The sequence below is a fragment of the Coenobita brevimanus genome, chromosome 30 (assembly GCF_032717465.1).
Source record: "Coenobita brevimanus isolate Jiangsu-jjx chromosome 30, ASM3271746v2, whole genome shotgun sequence".
Lineage (NCBI taxonomy): Eukaryota > Metazoa > Arthropoda > Malacostraca > Decapoda > Coenobitidae > Coenobita > Coenobita brevimanus.
This window is the reverse complement of record NC_136983.1, coordinates 29,773,732-29,794,718: the sequence shown is the minus strand read 5'-3', so window position 1 is coordinate 29,794,718 and position 20,987 is coordinate 29,773,732. Positions and strand designations below refer to the sequence as shown.

At 42.4% G+C, this 20,987-nt stretch overlaps 1 protein-coding gene across 1 annotated transcript in view; it reads left to right on the top strand.

Annotated features, from left to right (window-relative positions):
• LOC145395275 (synaptic vesicle glycoprotein 2B-like) overlaps nt 1–20,987 on the top strand; it is a 122,415-nt gene that overhangs the window by 84,915 nt on the left and 16,513 nt on the right. Inside the window, exon 11 of the mRNA XM_080268955.1 lies at nt 15,569–15,728. Coding sequence (XP_080125081.1) covers nt 15,569–15,728 — 160 coding nt within the window. The remainder of the gene's footprint in view (nt 1–15,568; nt 15,729–20,987) is intronic.

The window sequence follows — 20,987 nt, the reverse complement described above, 5'->3', positions numbered from 1 at the left end:
GTATTTTGATGAAATAAGTGTCTGCGGATATAGATTTAAGTATTTTAATTGCTCTGGAAAAAATACCATTGCCTTCTCATGACAAAACGAATCTCCTTATTTTACCATACAGTGAGTAATTTTTCAAAGTTCCTCAATTGATGAAAAGGTGGAATGTAAATGTAGTGTTCAATAATTCTTGTACGGTGAAGAAGAGGTTCATTAAGAATTCACCTGATAATTCAAGTGGCCGTATTACAATATACCATGTAAAGAATGCACCAAGTTTTTTTTGTTTTTTTGTTTTTGTTTTTTTATGTAGACCAGACAGGAAAAGATCTTAGTGCTAGAATCAAACAACATAAGTATAGTGTTAGGACAAGACAAATATCCAATGTCTTCTTTGTACGTATGAGAGATGAGAATCACTGTATAGACTGGGATAATGCCTCTTCAGTTTTGTCTTCCAAATCTGCTGTTAACAGGAATATCATTGAATCCAGTGTAATCAAGAACACAGAGTCCGATATTATGAACCTGAGCAATGGGATGTACAAGTTAGATAAGTTCATCACAGAGAAATTATGTAGCCTAGTTAAGATCATTTAGTATGATCTCGTTTGTATATTTTTGCTCTCCTTATTATATATGCTCACACCTGCACTGGAGGGGCTTTGTACAAGGGTATGCATGCATATGCAATTGTTTGAAAAGAATCGGTTACATTGTAAGTATATTTCATAACATAGTTTTCGTCTATGTATATTTGCACTCATTTTCATATGTATACGTTTGTAGCCTATGTGCTTATGTAGGTAGGTTCGTTGTGCGTTTAAGATTTCTGCACCAATAGTGCAGGCCGGGCCATACATTGACCCGGTCAATGGGGTGTGGGCTGAGTTTCAAACAGTAAGAGGGAAGACAGGGCCTGGGGACTGCCCAGCACACACACCTTATCTTCTGGCTGGCTTTGTGGCGTGTGTGTGTGTAGGTAGGTATGTAGCTGGGTTCATATCCATATACAGAAGACGCCCAGATAAGTATTTATATAAGTATTTTTTTACATGAATCAGTGTTCTTGTAACTGTAATACACATGCATATGTTGAATGATACTATTTCTATGTGCGAACGTCCATTAAGCATGACTCTGTATTTGATTAATTCGAAAAACTGAAAGAAAGAGAGAGAGAGAGAGAGAGAGTTGGGCAGGTCAATAGGCCCATGCTTGATAATCCCATTCCTACACCCTGATAATCCTGTGCACTTTGCAGTCCCCTGTGGCTACAAGACACCCCGTAAACTTAATATACCCGTACGTAGCGTTGCGTCATGTCATTATTCATTTTTCAATTTACTCAATGCAGATAAGGCAATATAAGCACAGATTAGTATCTGCACAGATAGCCCTGAGTTAACAGTCACTACTCTTACTATCGACCTGTGATGGGGTGTGGATCACTGAGGTTTCCTGTTAGCCAAGTGACAACCATCGGGATTTTTTTTTTTATCTACCATGGGTTACTGCTTCAGGAGGAAACTCGTGTACTTGTAACACATGGGAGAGTTCCTTGTCTCAGTGGAGTGAACGGAGCTAGAGCCTGATTGCCTGCTGCCTACCTGAAAAACGAAGGCAAGGCTGCCACACCACCCCTAAACATCCACTATGTTCACTGTACATCCACACCGTGCACTGTGTAGTCTCCTTTTGTCTATAAGACACCCTGTCATATATATTTTCCAATTTCCCAAATGCAAAGAAAGTAATATAAGCACAGATTAGGATCCGCACAGATAGCCCTGAGTTAACGGTCACTACATATATATATATATATATATATATATATATATATATATATATATATATATATATATATATATATATGTAACTTGCATTACTTTGGTGATAGAAACTCCGTGTACAAACAGCTAGTTAAGGAGTTTATTACGAGCTCTGACAAAAATAGTTTTCCCTTCTTGAGTGTCTGCTCAGAACTGATGCAGTAGCGCCGTCTTCTCAGGCTTGGGGCCCTGGGAAAGCGTGCTAGGTCAGCAAGTTTAGTGGGGGCATGTATGCATTGGGGGGGGGGGCATATATATATTGGGGGTAGACATATTGTAGGGGGGTTACATTACTCCTGCGGGTAGCTGAGATGGTGTCTCCTGACACCAGGAGTTATATGGTGTTTGATGGAATTATTAACGCAAGGTCGGGGAGGTTTGTACAAGGGATAAGTATGATACAGGGGCAGTAGGGGAGACATGGCCATGTTTAGAGGAGGGAATTAGAAGGATATATACATATAAGATATACAAGGATTAATAGGTATGTGTCCAGTAAGGGTTGAAGGTATACATAGATATAATGGGGATTATACAATAATATCTTGATACATGATAAACAAGGAGTAGATATGAGAGTTCTTTTGTTGTTCTCCGTTCTCTTTTTTTTTGTGTTAGTTTCTGTAGGATACACTGTCACTCAATAATCCATTAAAGAAATACCATCATTTTCAAATAGGAAGAGTTCCGTTCACAGTTTGGTTAATTGTCAGATGACATTGGTAGTCACTGAATGTGAGGGCACTAAGTACGGGGAGTTTCTACATCGTGTGTAGGGCGTACTAGGCCGGTAACGACTCGGATTTCCTGGAGTCGGCGTTCCATTTTCCTGACACAACAATGCACTGCACATATGATGAGTAGAAAACCTATGAAAGCGATAACCACAGGGGGAAACACAACTTTTGGATGAACCCAGGAAAGGCTGAAGGCTAGAGAAAATTGATCCATAATGAAGTCACTGCCATTGAGGAATGTTAGCATGCGCAAGTTGGGGGAGGTGATGGTAATGTTGGCATATGGTAGGGTTGAAGACATGTCGATTGGTTGAAAGATGTCATAGGAGTGTTTACGGACAGCTTGGTGATAGCGAGTGGCATAAGTGATGAGGGACTCTGATTTGATGGTATAATAGTCTGGTGCTTTCTAGAGACCACTAGTGGGGACGGATCGAACCGAGGAATCAGGACACATGATTGTGACAGAGATGGGAACAGCAAAGAAGAAGTACTGGACATGGTTGAGGTGAGCATGGTGGACCGGGAGTTCAGGAGCTGGTACAAAGGAACAGGCCGAGTAGATGGAATGGTTGCGAACTAAAGCAGACTCACAAGGTGTAGCGCTGCTAGGGAAGATAGCAAAAAGGTGGGCAGCACAGAGACGAGAGGTCGGAGTAAGGGAGGAACATTTTTGGAGGTCTTTGGAAGAAAGGAAGGCAACGGAAAGATGATCATGGGAGAGTAGGAAAAATTCTGAAGGAACAGATACTTGTAACAAGGAGTTGTTGAGGCGGAAAGGGAAGGGAATGATGTGGAAAAGATTAAAGGTTATAGCAGAACGGAGAGGAATATGGACGACGACGTATTTGGTGAGAAGAGTGGCTTCGAGAACAGGATAATAATATTCGAGGGAGGAGTAGGGGAGGACTAGGGAGAGACCGAAGATGGAGTGAGCCCATTCCAGAACAGAACGGAGAGCTGAGACAGGTACTAAGTCGGCAGTGACGCGTCCATTTATAGCATCGAACAGGATACAAACCAAGGTAGAGACTTGAGACAGGAGAGAGTCAATGGCCAATTGGAGATTATCCATGTTGAGGTAGAAGAACTGAGAGATAACGTTGAGATCTGAAAGGTGTCGTTGTAAGATATCGGTGAAGTTGATTAGAGTGGACGTGACTTCACTTGGGTGGGTCGTGAGCTTCTGTAACATAGAGTGTTGGATTTTGATGACTCGGCGTTGGGATTCTAGGGCTGAAGCTAAATGAGCGAGATCAGATTTGAAGCCTGAAATGTCACTGGCTGTAGCAACGCCAAACAAGCCGCTCAGAATCTCACCGCCGAAGTCGAAGAGACCTCGTTTCACACGAGAACGACCAACGGGTGTCTGAACGGAAAATGTGTCATTGAGCTCAGTGAATCTGTTACTTATGTATTGCAATTGCCAGGGGAGTGGTAGGAAAAGGTTATAGAGATACTGATTTGGGTTGTGTGTCCCCATGATGGCCGTGAGATGGGTCTTGATTCCGTGGAGCTGGTGCGCGTAGGCAGGTAGGGCAATGGCTATGTCGGCCAGGGGCGCAAGATCGTAGCGCAGGGAGACTAGTTCGTCGATAAGCATTACCTCACCTCCTGAGCCGACCAAGGCCCCGGAACGTACTCCACCATCGTCCTGACCTGACCCAGACCTCAGGAGGGTCAGCACTGCCAGCAGGTAGATCGCTAACATCGTACCTAGAAAATCAGGGTAGAGTTAATGGGAGAGGTCTCGAAGAGGTTGATGGGCAGAGCGCAGTTTGGACCAATATTGATTGGTTGATGAATGAGTAGGTGTAGATGGAGATGAAGGAGACTGAGGAATTGGTGGAGATGGAGTAGATTGAGGGATGTGTGGAGGGGAAGGGGGGTCAGGAGGTTGTGTAAGTGACTCTTCCAACACAAGGCCACGGGGTGCTCGCTTTAAGTCATCGACGTGGACCCATCTGGTGTCTTTAGTGGACAGGTCCTGGAGGTGAAATTTGTTGCCTTGTTGAGTGAGGACGCGGTGGGGCCCTGTAAATTTGTCATCCAATTTAGAGGAACGCGTATGGGCATGAGCAAAGGCAAGATCGCCTACATTGATAGTGATAGGAGAGGCGGACTTATGTTGGCGCTGCAGCATGTCCTTCTGAGAGGAAGCCAAAGAGGATTGGACATACTGGTGGATTGTCTGGAAGTTGGTCAATTTTAGTTTAACATAATCATCCATGTTGTAGATGGGTTCTGGCTTTGAGGATAAGAGAGAGTATGGGAGGTCCTTGTCAAAACCAAAGAGGACGAAGAAGGGAGATTCAGCAGTGGATGCATTGATGGAGCTATTGATTGAGGATGCCACTTGGGAAATCCAGTCATCCCAGGACGAACTATGGGAGCCTAGATGTCTAAGGCACTCTAAGAGTTTTCGGTTGTGGCGTTCTACAAGGCCATTGGAAGCCGGATGGTTAGGCACGACATTGCACTTACTGATATGAAAGCGGCGACAGATCTCATCTAGAAGGCTATTGTTGAACTCTGTACCGTTGTCAGTAAGAATGGTATGAGGGGTACTGAACGGGCAAATTACGTGATGTACAAAGGCATGTGCAACGCTCTTTGCGGTCTTGTTGGAGAGGGGTACGAGGACACAGTAACGGGAGAAGTGGTCGACCGCTACGAACAAGTACTCAGTGCCGGATTCCGTGAGAGGTAGTTTTAACCCGCGCCGTCCCGAGGACGTACTTCCACGTCCTCACGTTTTGTCACAGCTAATCCCGAGGACGTACTTCAACGTCCTGCAATTGCAAGGTTCATAATTTCCACAATTTTCAATTTTCGCGAGTCATTTTTGGTACGTATACACGGGACACCTTCCTCAACAAGATGCCAGGCAGAGACAATGCCTTACCCAGCATGACCTCCTCCCCCCCCCTGCATGCCCTTTTCTCAGCAATTCACCTGTTATCAGTGACCTGGCCAGTATAGCCATGTCATGCCACGGTACGAAATTCAGGGCCAGAGTGATTCCCCAATCAATGACAATGTGGTGGACAAACTTTACATAGCATTAGAGAAAGAAACAGTTAGAAATGATGATCAGGTAATGTGGCAAAAAAAGGTCAGGTATTAGTGAGTGAAACAATGCTTATAATGCCTATATTACTGCTTGAAAACCAATATACTTTTGTAGTACATATAAATTCGTAACAGTAAATAAATTAATACCGTTTATGAGTGGTGTGAAATAGTTATCCTCCCATAGAACTCGTTTTCTTTGGTGCCAGCCTGATAGAAAACCCAGTAAAGTAAGGAGGCTCTCCTACCTGTAATGAGTATTTTTAACTTCAGGTGAGCGATTTCTCTATGAATTTTCGATGTTTCTCACCAAAAGCGAAAGTTTTAGCAAAAAAAAAAAAAAGGTCGAAAATTGCCCGGGATTGGGGGGTACCAGTGGTCGAAAAGTGGCCGGGACGGGGTGGGTTAAGAGATCGATTGAGACAGTTTCTCATGGTCGTGATGGGATTGGATATTGTAAGAGCGGTGCAGGTAAGCTGGTTGATCCTTTGTAGCGGTGACAGGAGAGGCAAGAGTCACAGTGGGCATTGATATTGCGGCGCATGGTTGGCCAATAGTACTTGGGACGTGCTTGGCGCAAGCATCGGTCTTTACCTGGATGGGAAGCTTGAGGGGTATTACGATCAATGTGAAGAACCGTTTGTATCAGGGCAGTGGGGACAACAAGTTGGCGTACTTCACGATTGGGCATGTCTTTGCTTGTTAGTGGTGTTTTCCTGTACAAGAGATCATCATCTAGCATGAATTCATCTAGTGATAATGGCAGAGTAGATAAGGTCCAGGCATCACCAGATTCTAGGAAATAAATGACTTTGGACCACATGGGGTCTTGGCGCTAAAAGTTTCGAACAACATCTGACGTTAGTGTAGTGTTTTCAGTTACTTCAGGCTGCAGTGATGTTATAGCTGCTGCTACGTGACATGAGAGTGCGTCTGTGACTACATTCAACTTGCCTGGTACATATTGAAAAGTGGGATTAAAGTCCTGGATGATCACGGACCATCTAGCTAGCCTACCTGTTAGGTTGCAGTTCTTGAACAAATCACATAGTGGAAGGTGGTCTGTTTGGATATGCACTGGATAACCATAGACTATATCTCTGAAATGTTTCAAAGACCAGACTACCGCTAGCGCTTCGAGATCTGTGACACTGTAGTTTCGTTCAGCGGTTGTAAGAGTGCGACTAGCATACGCTATTACGTGCTTGGTTGATGCTTCATCGAGTTGCATCAAAACGGCACCAAGTCCAGTGCCTGAGGCGTCTGTGCAGAGAAGAAAGGGTTTGGTATAATCAGGGAATGCTAGAACAGGGGCATTTACAAGAGCTGTCTTTAGCTTTTGGAAAGCCTGTGACTGGTCGTTAGTCCAAACAAAGGGCACATTCTGCTTGAGTAAGTGGGTCAGAGGAGCGGCGATCTTTGTGTAGCCTTGTATGAATCTACGATAATAGCCACTGAGGCCCAGGAAACTTCGTACAGGGTCGGTAGTGGTAGGTTCTGGGAAGTTAATAATCGCTTTAGTTTTATCCTCATTAGTATGAATGCCTTGTGCATCTACGACATGGCCTAGGAACTTGATTTTCTTTCACGGGAAGTCACAGTTACTGAGATTGATTTTCAGGCCTGCAAGCTGGAGGCGTTCAAAGACTTTCTGGAGTTTGGTAAAATGGTCAGGGATGGATTTACTCACAACAATGATATCATCTAGGTAAGCAAAAAGAGAGTGTCCCATCATAATGCTGAAGACTGAATGGATAAGTCGCATGAACACAGAAGGAGCATTTCTCAGACCAAAAGGGAGTCTCTTAAACTGAAAATGTTCGGAAGGGGTGCTAAAGGCTGTAATTGGGCGAGAGGACTCTTCCATTTCGACCTGCCAGTACCCGCTGAGGAGGTCTAAAGATGAAAAGACTATGTTATTTTCACTAAGGGATTCTAGCAAATCAGTGAGGACGGGTAACGGGAAACGGTCTGGAACGGTGACAGAATTGACCTTATGATAGTCGACTACTGGTCTAAAGTTGCCGTCCTTCTTTGGTACTAAGAAAAGTGGGCTATTCCATGGACTGACGGAGGGCTCAATAATGTCCTGGTCTAACATGTTCTGTACCATTTGATCTGTCTGCTTTCTCTGGCTGTGAGGAAATCGATACGCTGGTATGTAAATTGGCTGAGTTCCTGGTAGTAGTTCAATCGTATGTTTGACAAGGTCTGTTCTACCCATCGGTTCACCGGGTAAGGCAACCACGTTTCTGTACGAGGTCAGAAGGTCGAGGAGTTGAGGCGTATTTTCTGGGAAATCTGTGCAAGTGAGATGTGAGAGCATATTGGGTGAATATGTCGGCACAGATCCCGTAGAGTTAATAGTACATACACCGATTGGCGTACTATCATCAGTCTGAATAGTAGGAATTGAGGAATCCTGGCACACCTTTACAGCCACTGGGTATACTAAGAAATCTCCAATCTTTACACCACTTTTAAGTTTTAGTGGAGCATTTGTGACATTGAGCAAGTACAGGTAGCATAAACTGTCCTCTAAGACTGTGCACCACGCTGACTCATAAGTCAAGCCATTCACACAACACGTCTCAGGTAGTGTTAGTACATCCACTCCTTCGTTTGCATCGGCAACACAGAGTCTTTGGTGAACTCATGCGGTAACAAAATTGTGCACGTATTTGTTACAGCACGTTTTGTCTCTGTGTGTTGGAGAAAATCATTCACACTGTGTGAGGTAGGTAACTGAGACATGTCTGAGTCAGCGATAGTGTTGTCAGGAGAGGAGTTAAGAGCCATTTCCGAAGGCTGAGAGGATGTATCAGTAGACATTGAGGAATTTATGTCCTTACTCGCAGTCAGTAAAGGAATGATCTCTGTATTCTCAGATGATGATGGTGGTGGTTTGGTCTGGTCTGTACTTTTTTGGTAGTGATCGGGACAGAGGTAACTGAAGGACTGATTTGATCGTAAGAACAGGAGGGGGATATTCCATACTGTACACTGGGAATCCAGAAATGTCTATACTACCACAGGCAGGTTATAATGCAATGGAGTGTTGTGCCATGGTGGAGAAACCAAGAAGGGCATCTGCGGGATACTGCAAGTCATTAGTGACATGAAATTCAATTGGGATAGGGGGCAAATCTCTGTGTAGTTTGACCTCTAGGGTGACTCTTCCCTTGACTTTAAACTCTGAGCCTTCGACACCACATAGGCGAATGTCTGGTGGTTCTAGGAATCTGACGTGGTTGTGATGTCGTTGAATAAGTTGTAAGTAATTGTCGGAGGTCATGGATTCTCGATGTCCAGGATGACCACAGTGCCAGCAAAGAATCGAAGATTGTCTGTTCCGTCAGACGCTAGATTGATCACGACCTGCAGTAGGAGAACAATGCGTGGCAGGTCTGCCGCGTGTGGTGGGACGGGAGCGAGATTGGTCTGGGGTAGTGGAGGTGTTACACACTGAGGAGGCCAAGGGTTGGGTGGTGCCCTGATGCGTGTAGTTCGAACCTGTTCTTTCATGAAGGGCTTTAGTGACCAGAATAATTTTATCTTCTGGATTGAAACTCATTTCCAAAGCTAACTCTTGCTGTATAGGAGCAAGTCAGTAAAGGAATCTCAGGTAACCGATTAAGTCAGCAAAGTTGGTGAGTGAAACCACTGGAACGCCATTTTTGTGTTCTAACCATTTCGTGCCTACCAGTAATTGGAGCATCTCGCTACTAGTTGCTTTCATGGCGGCGGCAGCTTCGCGGAGCTTGGCATGTTGCGCTGGGACCCTCAAGTCCTCATCCATTTGGTTTAGGATATTAATGAAACCCATGAGAGACGTGGTATTTGAATGCTGGCAAGAAAGGCTGATGAGTTCCATACGAAAATCAGCAAAGGTGTTAATGCTGTCGAAATGTCCTGCACGGATTGCGGATCCGATGTCCGATTTGCCATGGTACAAGCAACCCATGAGGTAGGCTACTTTGAGCGATTCATCGGTGATCTGCCGATTGTGGATGTCAGTTTCGACTTCTCTGAGGAAATCATAGACAGACCAAGTTGGGTCCTGCCTGGTAAATTTGGTACGATTGGCATCGTCGAGATAGATAGACTGTGGAGGGGTGGCCATGGCTGGAAGTGCAGAAGTGGCGGTAGGAGATGAGTGGGAAAGAGAGAAGGTAGTGGTAGTTAAGGGCGAGCAAGATAGGGTATGAAGTGAGGCAGGAGATTGAACGATAGGGGAAGGAGTAGAGGAAGAAGGGAGTGTAGAGGTAAGGGTAGAGGAGGAGGTATCTGGATGTACGAGTGGAGGATGGGTAGTAAGTGGGTCTGCGGGAAGTGAAACGGGAGTGTCAGATACAGGGCGGTGGTACTCTTTGCCACTTCGTAAGTGAGTGACCGTGTTAGAGTCGGCAGACGGTGTATGATCAGGTGATGTTTCCGGGTCGAGAGGGCTGGTGTTAAGCGGTTGATGTGGAAAGTATGACATTTAATGCGGCAATGGAAGATGAGATGAGGGATGAAGATGGATATGTAGGTGAAAATGTACAATATAAAGATGAGAGAATGTAATATATGAGTAGGTGTGAAAACGAATGAAGGTGAGGGGATGGAGGATTTAAATAAAAGGCGAAGGATGAGATGGATAAGAAATAACGTAGGTGAAGATGAAAACGGGGTAATGGAAATGAGATGGAATAGTTACAAAATATCCAATCTGTAGAGAAAATCGAGGATAATCTCTATACAAAGGTGCAGAATACTATAGTTACACAGTAGAGATGGGATTGACGAGATGTATGACGTGTAGGTGTGGCTGGCTCAGCGGGGCTGGGGAGGGGCGGGGCGGGGTGGGGCAGCGGTGAAGAGACAGCTGGTCGGACGTGAGAGTGGCTGGGAACGAGACTGGAGCGATATGTTGGATGAGTCTTAGAAGATGGGGAACTTCTCGCTGGGCTTAAGTCGAGACGGGAGGAGACGCTGCGATGAGTCACAGGCAGGGAGTGGCGGTCCTAGGAGGCTCACGTAATTCAGACTACATGTGGCGGCGTCGGGGCCGGTGGTGGGGTGTGAGGGCTGATGTTGGTACAGTGTAGGTGTAGAGCTGTTGAGGTGCAAATGCAGAGAATGGTGGTGGGCAGACAGTGATAAGTGGCATCGTGGGGGCAGGATTTATGATGAGTTCGGAACAGGTGCTGGGAACAGGTGAAACAGGTGCGTAGGTCGGCGATGGTGACACTTGCGTGCAGGAACAAGGTGTGTGGGTGGGGTTGTTTGAGAGGTGAGCACTGGTGAGAGAAAGTGTACACCCGGAAGGCACAGCCGGTTATTACACCACGAGAGGCACTGAGGAGGAGTGAGGCTGTGAGATGCGAGACGTCGTGTATCTGTTGGTATCACTAAATATTTTAGGAGGCGGTCAGAATCTGATGGTCCGAAACAACTCTGCTACCAAATGTAACTAGCAATACTTTGGTGATAGAAACTCCGTGAACAAACAGCTAGTTAAGGAGTTTATTACGAGCTCTGACAAAAATAGTCTGCCCTTCTTGAGTGTCTGCTCAGAACTGACGCAATAGCGCTGTCTTCCCAGGCTTGGGGCCCTGGGAAAGCGTGCTAGGTCAGCAAGTTTAGTGGTCAGGTGCGGGTAAGGGGATGGGTCTGTTATGATGTGGCAGGGGTAAACCAGTTCTGCTGTCGGGCCCTGCTGCGGATGTCACTGATTGCATTGCGCAGTTGACCCTTGTGCGGTGTGATGCGGTGAGGATCTGTCCGTTCTCCCCTTTGGGGCTAAGATGCGAATGAATGTGTTTGAATGGATGAGTAAATGGAGAGTGAGTCGTCCTGTCTCGGCTACCTCCCTTTCCTTGGGGGAAGCAGCCTAGGTATATAGATAGATAGATAGATGTATGCATTGGGGGGGGTACATATATACATCGGGGGTAGACATATTGTAGGGGGGGTACATATATATATATATATATATATATATATATATATATATATATATATATATATTAGGGTTGGTCGAAGTTGGCACTAGAAAGTGAATTAACATCGAGTAGTTGTTGTTTAATGTATGATATGTGAAAATCACAAAGAAATGCATTTTGATGAAATAAGTGTCTGCGGATTTAGATTTAAGTATTTTAATTTCTCTGCTGAAAATGTCATCATTTCATGTCAATTGTTCATGTCTTGTCATGGTGTTCATGTCTTTTATTCATATCTCATGTTCTAACAGAACACTTTTCATTCAGTTTCAGGTTTTCTGTTTTGAAAAATGCCGAAATTGAAAACAAGGCCCCTGACACGAAAGAAGAGCGAAGAAAAGTATGGAGGTAGACCTTGTGATTTATTATTGACTGATCCGAGCACTTATAGGCAACTGATTCAATACTATTATTACCTCCATTATGCTAACCCTGGTGCAGATTTTTGAGCCATAGTGCAGCGAGTTAGCAAAGACTTAAAATCCATTTGGTCTTCAGTGAATCCGAGATTGCCGTTAATTAATGACAAATCCATTGACAGAAAAATTATAGACCTACTCATGAGTGTGAAAGACAGGAAACGCAAGCATGTTAAAGCGGCCGTCAAGTGAAACTTGGATGGCAAATTGGACAAACTCTTTCATATATCTGCCTGTTCCTATTCTCTGGATATTGTGCCTTGCAGTGATTCAAGAGTATACTGCAAGAAAGATAAATGTGCACAAGAACATATCATCTGTGTCTGTCCTCCAGCTGCAAAGGTGCCACATGAAGAAAGAGCGTATCTTCGAGATCAGCGATCAAAAACAGGTCCTAAGGGTGCATTCCCGATGTGTTTAGTGGACACAGCTGCTACCAAAAAAGAGGGGAAGGCCAAACAGAGACAGCAACATGTTTCACCTCAGAAGGATATTGAGCTAGATGGATCTTCCATACAGCCTACAGAGTTTCCTGGACTTACAAGTAATTCATCTAGTTCTGAGGTTAGTTTTCTTTTATTTACATTTATCAGAATATATAAGTAAATGTGTATTAAACACCTACATAAAAACAGTACGTAAAACGAACCCTGGTTATTATTTTCCACATATTTTCAGGAAGAAGATGCATGGCAGCCCAGCAAGAGGCCTTCAGGAGACTACAACCTTCTGAAGTTTCCCAGATATGCTATGGAGCTTGTTAGAGGTGAATGTTCATCAAATCTGGATGCAGCTCTCGGGAATGCCTTGCTCCATGACATCAAACACCTACTGAGACCTGAAGTTAACATCAATCACATCCTAATTGATAAGTGTATAGGAAATTAGACAGGGCTAAAGCGAAAGTAAGAGTAGTGATGGTGTGGAGTCAGATGCAAAGACACAGCTCGTTTGTATTGGCGTGTATGGAAAAGTAGATGAAAACACCTTGACTTATAAAGAAACCGACACACCTGAAGGGGATACTGTCCTCCGAAAGTGTGTTGCTGCAGAACATCACCTCACCTTCACCTATGAAGATGGCTGCTTGACCCACAGAACAATACCTGTTATTAATGCTACTGGTGATGTTCTTGCTCAGGAGACATTCGGTATTCTGTAAGAATATGACAGCCTTATAATACTGCAACCAACACTGGCTGGAAGAGTGGTTTAGTGGTAAAACTGGAAAAAATTCTTGAGAGGAATCTGCACACTATTGGTTGCACCCTTCATCAAACTGAACTTCCACTGAGAGCTCTTTTCAAAAAATTGGATGGAGTTACAACTGACCCAATAAACTTTAGTCGGCCCCTTGGTCAAAGGTGCTCAGAAAATATTCATGATGAACCTCGAATACAGATTGAGGCTGTAGAAACTCCAATTATTGAAGGGTACATTCCAGACGAAGTACTAAAACATCTCAGTCATAATCAGAGGCTTTTATATGAGTATTACAAAGCCATCGGATTAGGAAGAGTAGATGACAGATGGGCGGTCTGGAGGACTGGTCCACTCAACCATGCAAGATGGTTAACTCTTGCCATACGACTTCTCTGTCTATACACAAGAGACAACAGCCCAAACATGAATTTGAAAAAGTTGGTCCATTACATCGTTCAGGTTTATGCTCCCGCATGGTTTGAGATAAAGACATCCTCTAAGCTGCATGATTCACCTCGCTTTCTCTTCTCTGCCATCAACCGACTGAAGCTTATTCAATTTGATGATGTGAAACGCATTGTAAAGCAAAACATTCAGGGTAATGGTTTCTGCCTGCTATCTAAAAACTTCCTCTATGCCATGGTGAAAGATGGTGATGACTGGATGAGGAGTCTTGGGCTTCAGACGATACTCACTCTCTGACACAGGTAACGTTTGCATAATTTTTATCTAGGTAATTTCTCAAAAAATGAAAAATATTATGAATATTAGTGACTGTGTAAGACTGCATGTTGATCACTAAACGACAGTATTTGAGTACAATTTTTATTTGCAGGATGAAGAGCAACCATGAAGTGGAAAAGAAAATTCCTCTGGGTGAATTGGGATGCAGAACACTGGCATGAGCTCATTGACCTCACTGGCCCTGTTGTTATGGAACCACCTACAACACAAGAATCACCTACAACACAACATGTTTCTGATGAGGAAATTAAGTCGTTCATGGACACTAACGCCAAGCCAGATATTCCAGACCTGGCGTCTCATTCTCAGTGTTGAAAGGAGTGTAAAATTAGTGACAGAGGCTTCCTATACCGTGTATGGGTTTGAAACACGTCATAGATCTATCCTTGCGAAAGTACTGAACAGGAAGATGCGTCCTGCGTTTGCGTCAAAAGGACATCATTCACAGTCCTATGACAGTTTAAATCCATAGTTTTTTGTGTAAGAAAACGTAATCTTTTCTTTTTGTATGTATAACCTTTTGAGAGTATAAAGTTTGTAGTTACAGTATCTGAAAAAAAAAATAAATAAACTCATTTCTCAACAACTTTTTATTATTTTACACTTAAAACACTACATTAAGCACGCTTTACTCTTGTGAGTTGCTATATCTATAATTATTATAAATGTGTAATACGTCTACAGAAATTAATAGTTTACCTACAGCACATGAAAAAAATTGGATAAAATGGAAGTAAACTTTAATAGCAAATCCGCAAGCAGGCAAGATGGAAGGAAAGAAAGATGGAGGAGAGGAAAGGGCAGACAACCAAGAGCAGCACTACATTGAGTGAGTGGATGATGAGCCCCCCCTCGTACCATATATATATATATATATATATATATATATATATATATATATATATATATATATATATATATATATATATATATATATATATATATATATATATATATATATTTGTGGTGGTGGGGGCGATCACCATCCACTCATTCAATGTAGTACTACTTTCGGGTGTCTGCCCTGTCCTCCCCTCCATCCTTCTTTCCTTCCATCTTCTTCTGTCTTTCTTTCCTTCATTCTTTCCTCGTGTTTCTGCCTGCGGGTGACTTTACACTCCCTCTGCTGTCTTTCATTCCTTCATTCTTTCCTCTTCCTTCTGCCCGTGGGTGACTCTACACCGAGTGACAAGCCAAATGGTTTCTTGTACACCAGGAAACCATTTATACGCTGGGTGGTAACCATATAACCAAATTTTGGCGCCTGGTGATTTAGTGGGTAATTATTGTGCTCCAATCGGATTGAGCTAGTGAAGGTTTATATCCAAGGGGTGGTTAAGGTTGATTGCTCACGTAATGCCACTCAGGGATGAGTGAGGCTGGTCACTCTCATCCTAAATGTCAGGACCATCTGCCTAGCCCTGGGCTCCTACGCTCCTCATGGGGCAACTTAGGATTGGATGATGGATGGATGGATGGATATATATTTGTGTGTGTGTGTGTGTGTGTGTGTGTGTGTGTGTGTGTGTGTGTGTGTGTGTGTACAAAGTCGGTATACGTTTAGTAATGGTGACTGTTGCTTACAGTGTTCACTATGGTGACAGCAGGCGTGGCAGCGTTTGTCTTCTACTTTGTAAAGAGTTCAGTGGGCAACCTGATCATGGCTTGTGTGTTTGGCGCTGCGTCCACCGTCTCCTCAACAGCTTTAGCCTGTCTTGCCACTGAACTCTTCCCTACTTACCTTAGGTAAGGAATTCGAACAAAACTAACTGTGTACTTTGTACTAAGATGTTAGAGTATATTAATGTTCTCCGTGTTTGACTGCAGGAAAACAAGTCTCTATCTTGCCATGGTTGAATTTATGTCTTTCGCTGCATAGTTACCTCTATTTCAATTGTTTGATAATGTGTGTAAGCAGGTCGCTTATACTACTGTGTGTGTATATATATATATATATATATATATATATATATATAGAGAGAGAGAGAGAGAGAGAGAGAGAGAGAGAGAGAGAGAGAGAGAGAGACAGAGACAGAGAGAGAAACACAGAAGAAAACAAATTGTCAGCGTTTTCATCTAAGTTTCCACGTGCTCTTCGAATCTGTAGCGCAGACTTCATCGCTGAGGAACTTGAAAACATCTACGATATTGCAGCCAAATTAAAGTACCCCAAAACTTTCATAGATAAAGCTTTCAACCAAGCAAGGAAAACCTTCTATAGGACCATACCATTGCCTTCTCATGACAAAACGAATCTCCTAATTTTACCATACAGTGAGTAATTTTTCAAAGTTCCTCAACTGATGAAAAGGTGGAATGTAAATGTAGTGTTCAATAATTCTTGTACGGTGAAGAAGAGGTTCATTAAGAATTCACCTGATAATTCAAGTGGCCGTATTACAATATACCATGTAAAGAATGCACCAAGTTTTTTTTGTTTTTTTGTTTTTGTTTTTTTATGTAGACCAGACAGGAAAAGATCTTAGTGCTAGAATCAAACAACATAAGTATAGTGTTAGGACAAGACAAATATCCAATGTCTTCTTTGTACGTATGAGAGATGAGAATCACTGTATAGACTGGGATAATGCCTCTTCAGTTTTGTCTTCCAAATCTGCTGTTAACAGGAATATCATTGAATCCAGTGTAATCAAGAACACAGAGTCCGATATTATGAACCTGAGCAATGGGATGTACAAGTTAGATAAGTTCATCACAGAGAAATTATGTAGCCTATAGTCTGACAGATCGAAACGTAGGGTTTTGGTGGAGTCACCCCCTCCCTGCACTGTTGCCACGTTTCCGAGCTGACCTCTCCATCAGCGATGACCTTGACACTGTTTCCCTCTTGTGATCTCCGTTTTTCTAATACCCCCTATACCCCTGCCACCAACACCCCCTATACCCCTACCCCCAACAACACCCCCATCAACAACACCCGCTATACCTCCACCACCAACACCTCCTATAAATATAGACCCCCACCATCAACACCTGTATAATAATTAGCCGTTGATAATTGCTATACTTTTATTGAGAGCATACATTCTACCCTATTGCTCAAACTCCCTAATCTTACAATCCCATCTGTCTTAATCCTTCCCACTGCCTTCGTTCCTAAATCCCTTAATTGATCTATTTTTAACCTAAGTGTCCCCACACCTTTTAAACCATTTACCTCTCTGTCACTATTCTCCACCATATGTATCAACTTGTATTATATTGTGTATAGAACTTTCATACTGTATGCTGTACTACTGTATAATGTATAAGAATACCCACTGTTTAGTGGAAATAAAGTTTTATTATTATTATTATTATTATTATTATTTCTCTCTCTCTCTCTCTCTCTCTCTCTCTCTCTCTCTCTCTCTCTCTCTCTCTCTCTCTCTCTCTCGCTAGATTTTGTTATGTGTCATCCATGGTTTTTTACTTCCATTTTTATGTATGGATTATAATTTTGACTTTATTTCCGCACCACCCTTGAGGTAAAAGTCACGGCGCGTTTTTTTATAGAGGTTTCCCCAATAGGCCTAAATCCTGTAGGGGGTTGGTGACCTCCCACAGCGTACACACAAACACGTGTCGCGTGAGTGCTGCCACCCCAGAGCTGTTTGATATATTTATTTTAATTATGAAAGGATCGCCTCTTCCCACTTTTATCCCTTCAAATTTTCTTGCAGTTATACTTGCTAAATTAATTAGCAATGTTAGAAGTGTTGGGGAAGTAAATAATAATTAGAATATTTTTAGAGCAACACTGCCAAATTTTTATGCCACGTTTCTCTATTATCGTATAATATAGTATGCAGAATAGTTTTATTCTTCCTTGATACATGTCAGCACTTTCATTACAGTTATATTAGTATGAGTTATGTTTATGTATCATTCCTACTACACAAACCACAGGCGTTATACATCGTAGGGTTAGGAAACATGGCAATAGTGTAGGGAGGGGGTGACTCCACCCAAACCCTATGTTACGAGGAGGAACACTATAGTTAAGATCATTTAGTATGATCTCGTTTGTATATTTTTGCTCTCCTTATTATATATGCTCACACCTGCACTGGAGGGGCTTTGTACAAGGGTATGCATGCATATGCAATTGTTTGAAAAGAATCGGTTACATTGTAAGTATATTTCATAACATAGTTTTCGTCTACGTATATTTGCACTCATTTTCATATGTATACGTTTGTAGCCTATGTGCTTATGTAGGTAGGTTCGTTGTGCGTTTAAGATTTCTGCACCAATAGTACAGGTCGGGCCATACATTGACCCGGTCAATGGGGTGTGGGCTGAGTTTCAAATAATAAGAGGGAAGACAGGGCCTGGGGACTGCCCAACACACACGCCTTATCTTCTGGCTGGCTTTGTGGTGTGTGTGTGTGTGTGTGTGTGTGTGTGTGTGTGTGTGTGTGTGTGTGTGTGTGTGTGTAGGTAGGTATGTAGCTGGGTTCATATCCATATACAGAAGACGCCCAGATAAGTATTTATATAAGTATTTTTTTTTTACATGAATCAGTGTTCTTGTAACTGTAATACACATGCATATGTTGAATGATACTATTTATATGTGCGAACGTCCATTAACCATGACTCTGTATTTGATTAATTCGAAAAACTGAGAGAGAGAGAGAGAGAGAGAGAGAGAGTTGGGCAGGTCAATAGGCCCATGCTTGATAATCCCCTTCCCACACCCTGTTAATCCTGTGCGCTTTGCAGTCCCCTGTGGCTACAAGACACCCCGTAAACTTAATATACCCGTACGTAGCGTTGTGTCATGTCATTATTCATTTTTCAATTTACTCAATGCAAATAAGGTAATATGAGCACAGATTAGTATCTGCACAGATAGCCCTGAGTTAACAGTCACTACTCTTACTTTCGACCTGTGATGGGCTGTGGATCACTGAGGTTTCCTGTTAGCCAAGTGACCACCATCGGGATTTTATTTTTATGTACCAGGGCTTACTGCTTCAGGAGGAAACTTGTGTACTTGTAACACATGGGAGAGTTCCTTGTCACAGTGGAGTGAACGGAGCTAGAGCCTGATTGCCTGCTGCCTACCTGAAAAACGAAGGCAAGGCTGCCACACCACCCCTAAACATCCACTCTGTTCACTGTTCATCCACACCGTGCACTGTGCAGTTCCCTTTTGTCTATAAGACACCCTGTCATATATATTTTTCAATTTCCCCAATGCAAAGAAAGTAATATAAGCACAGATTAGGATCTGCACAGATAGCCCTGAGTTAACGGTCACTACTCTTACTTTTGACCTGTGATGGGGTGTAGATCACTGAGGGTTCCTGTTAGACAAGTGACCACCATCAGAATATTTTTAATGTACCAGATGTCACTGCTTCAGAAGGAAACTTGTGTACTTGTCCCTCATGGATGAGTTCCTGGTTTCAGTGGAGTGAACGGAGCTATGGCCTGATTGCCTGCTGCCTACCAAAGCGCCAGGCAAGACTGCCGCACAACCCCTAAACATCCACACAGCTCACTGCAAAGTTTCCTCGTTATGTCTACAGACGCCCCATTAACTCAACGTACCCGTTTATAATGTCATGACGTAACTATTAGTTTATATGATTACTTTCTCTTTCAGGTTACTCAAACGGGTAGCTTATTATGCAGCAGAATGTGACTTTTCCATTCCAGTATTTCTTGTGAAATTTCCATGTCAGTTTTTCCATGGTGCATGGTGGTTTTTCTCACTTTTTCCTGGAGGGTTTGGGGGTGGGGGGAGCCTTCTTGCTTTACTATCCTTATCCTTCAGCATGTAGAGTTAGATCTAGTAGTCATAGTCTTCTCTGTAAAAAGCAGCCTTGATAGGACCTTAAAGTTTGTTGCGTTTGCTTTCCTATGTAATCCTATGTAAACTTAATGCTACGACACTCCTCAGTTATGCTTACCGTACGGTATAAAATTCACTGTTATCCAAAAGTGTTTTTATCAAGAATTATATTTTATGTATGTAATATTATTTATTTTCATACAGTATTTATTTAGCTACAAATAAGGAGGTAAGTTTAGAATACTAGTAATTGTCAGTGACTTAGGAAGCTCCCTTGAGACTTTCCTCTCCTATTTTTGTATAAAAATAAGTGATTTTATTGTATATATATATATATATATATATATATATATATATATATATATATATATATATATATATATATATATATATATATATATATATATATATATATATATATATATATATATATATATATATGTATGTATGTATGTGGCCTCTGTGGTACAGTGGTAAAGTGTACGTTTTCGTACGAGGGTTTGCATCCCGCCAGGGTAATAAACTTTGGGGGCATTCTTCTGGCCACATAGCCCATTGCTTTCGCAGACATAAGGGGTGCTGTAGTTGAATCAGTGTCGCATACTATAAAGTATTTGATGCACTCAGTCGGCTTGCATGGGCTGATTACACTTGGTTCAAAGCCTACACACACATCCAAAGCTACTCCAGCACTACATTTACACTTAGAAGCACTTCTAACTCTACATACAGTACAATCTCTACCAGACAGCCTAAGCCACTTGGTAGAGCTACATTGGCTGTATCGTCCCCACTTCGGTCGGGATAGGCTGGTCCTGCAGTGCACACTCAAACGGCTGATGAGGTGAGATGATATATATATAAATATATATATATATATATATATATATATATATATATATATATATATATATATATATATATATATATATATATATATCATATAACTCTTACTTAAAATAAAAAAACATCTGAATCACTCTCCCAATTTAAAATTGCTAGAAATCATGCAAAAGCTGTATTAAATCTATCTAAATCAAACTTTTTTCAAAAGCAAGCATCAAAACTACTTAACAACCCTAATGACAATAGAATATTCTGGTCAACTCTTAATTCTTTCAATAATAACTTTAACATGTCATCTTCCATTCCCCCACTAAAATCTTCAGATGGCAACATTACAAATGAACCGCGTGGGA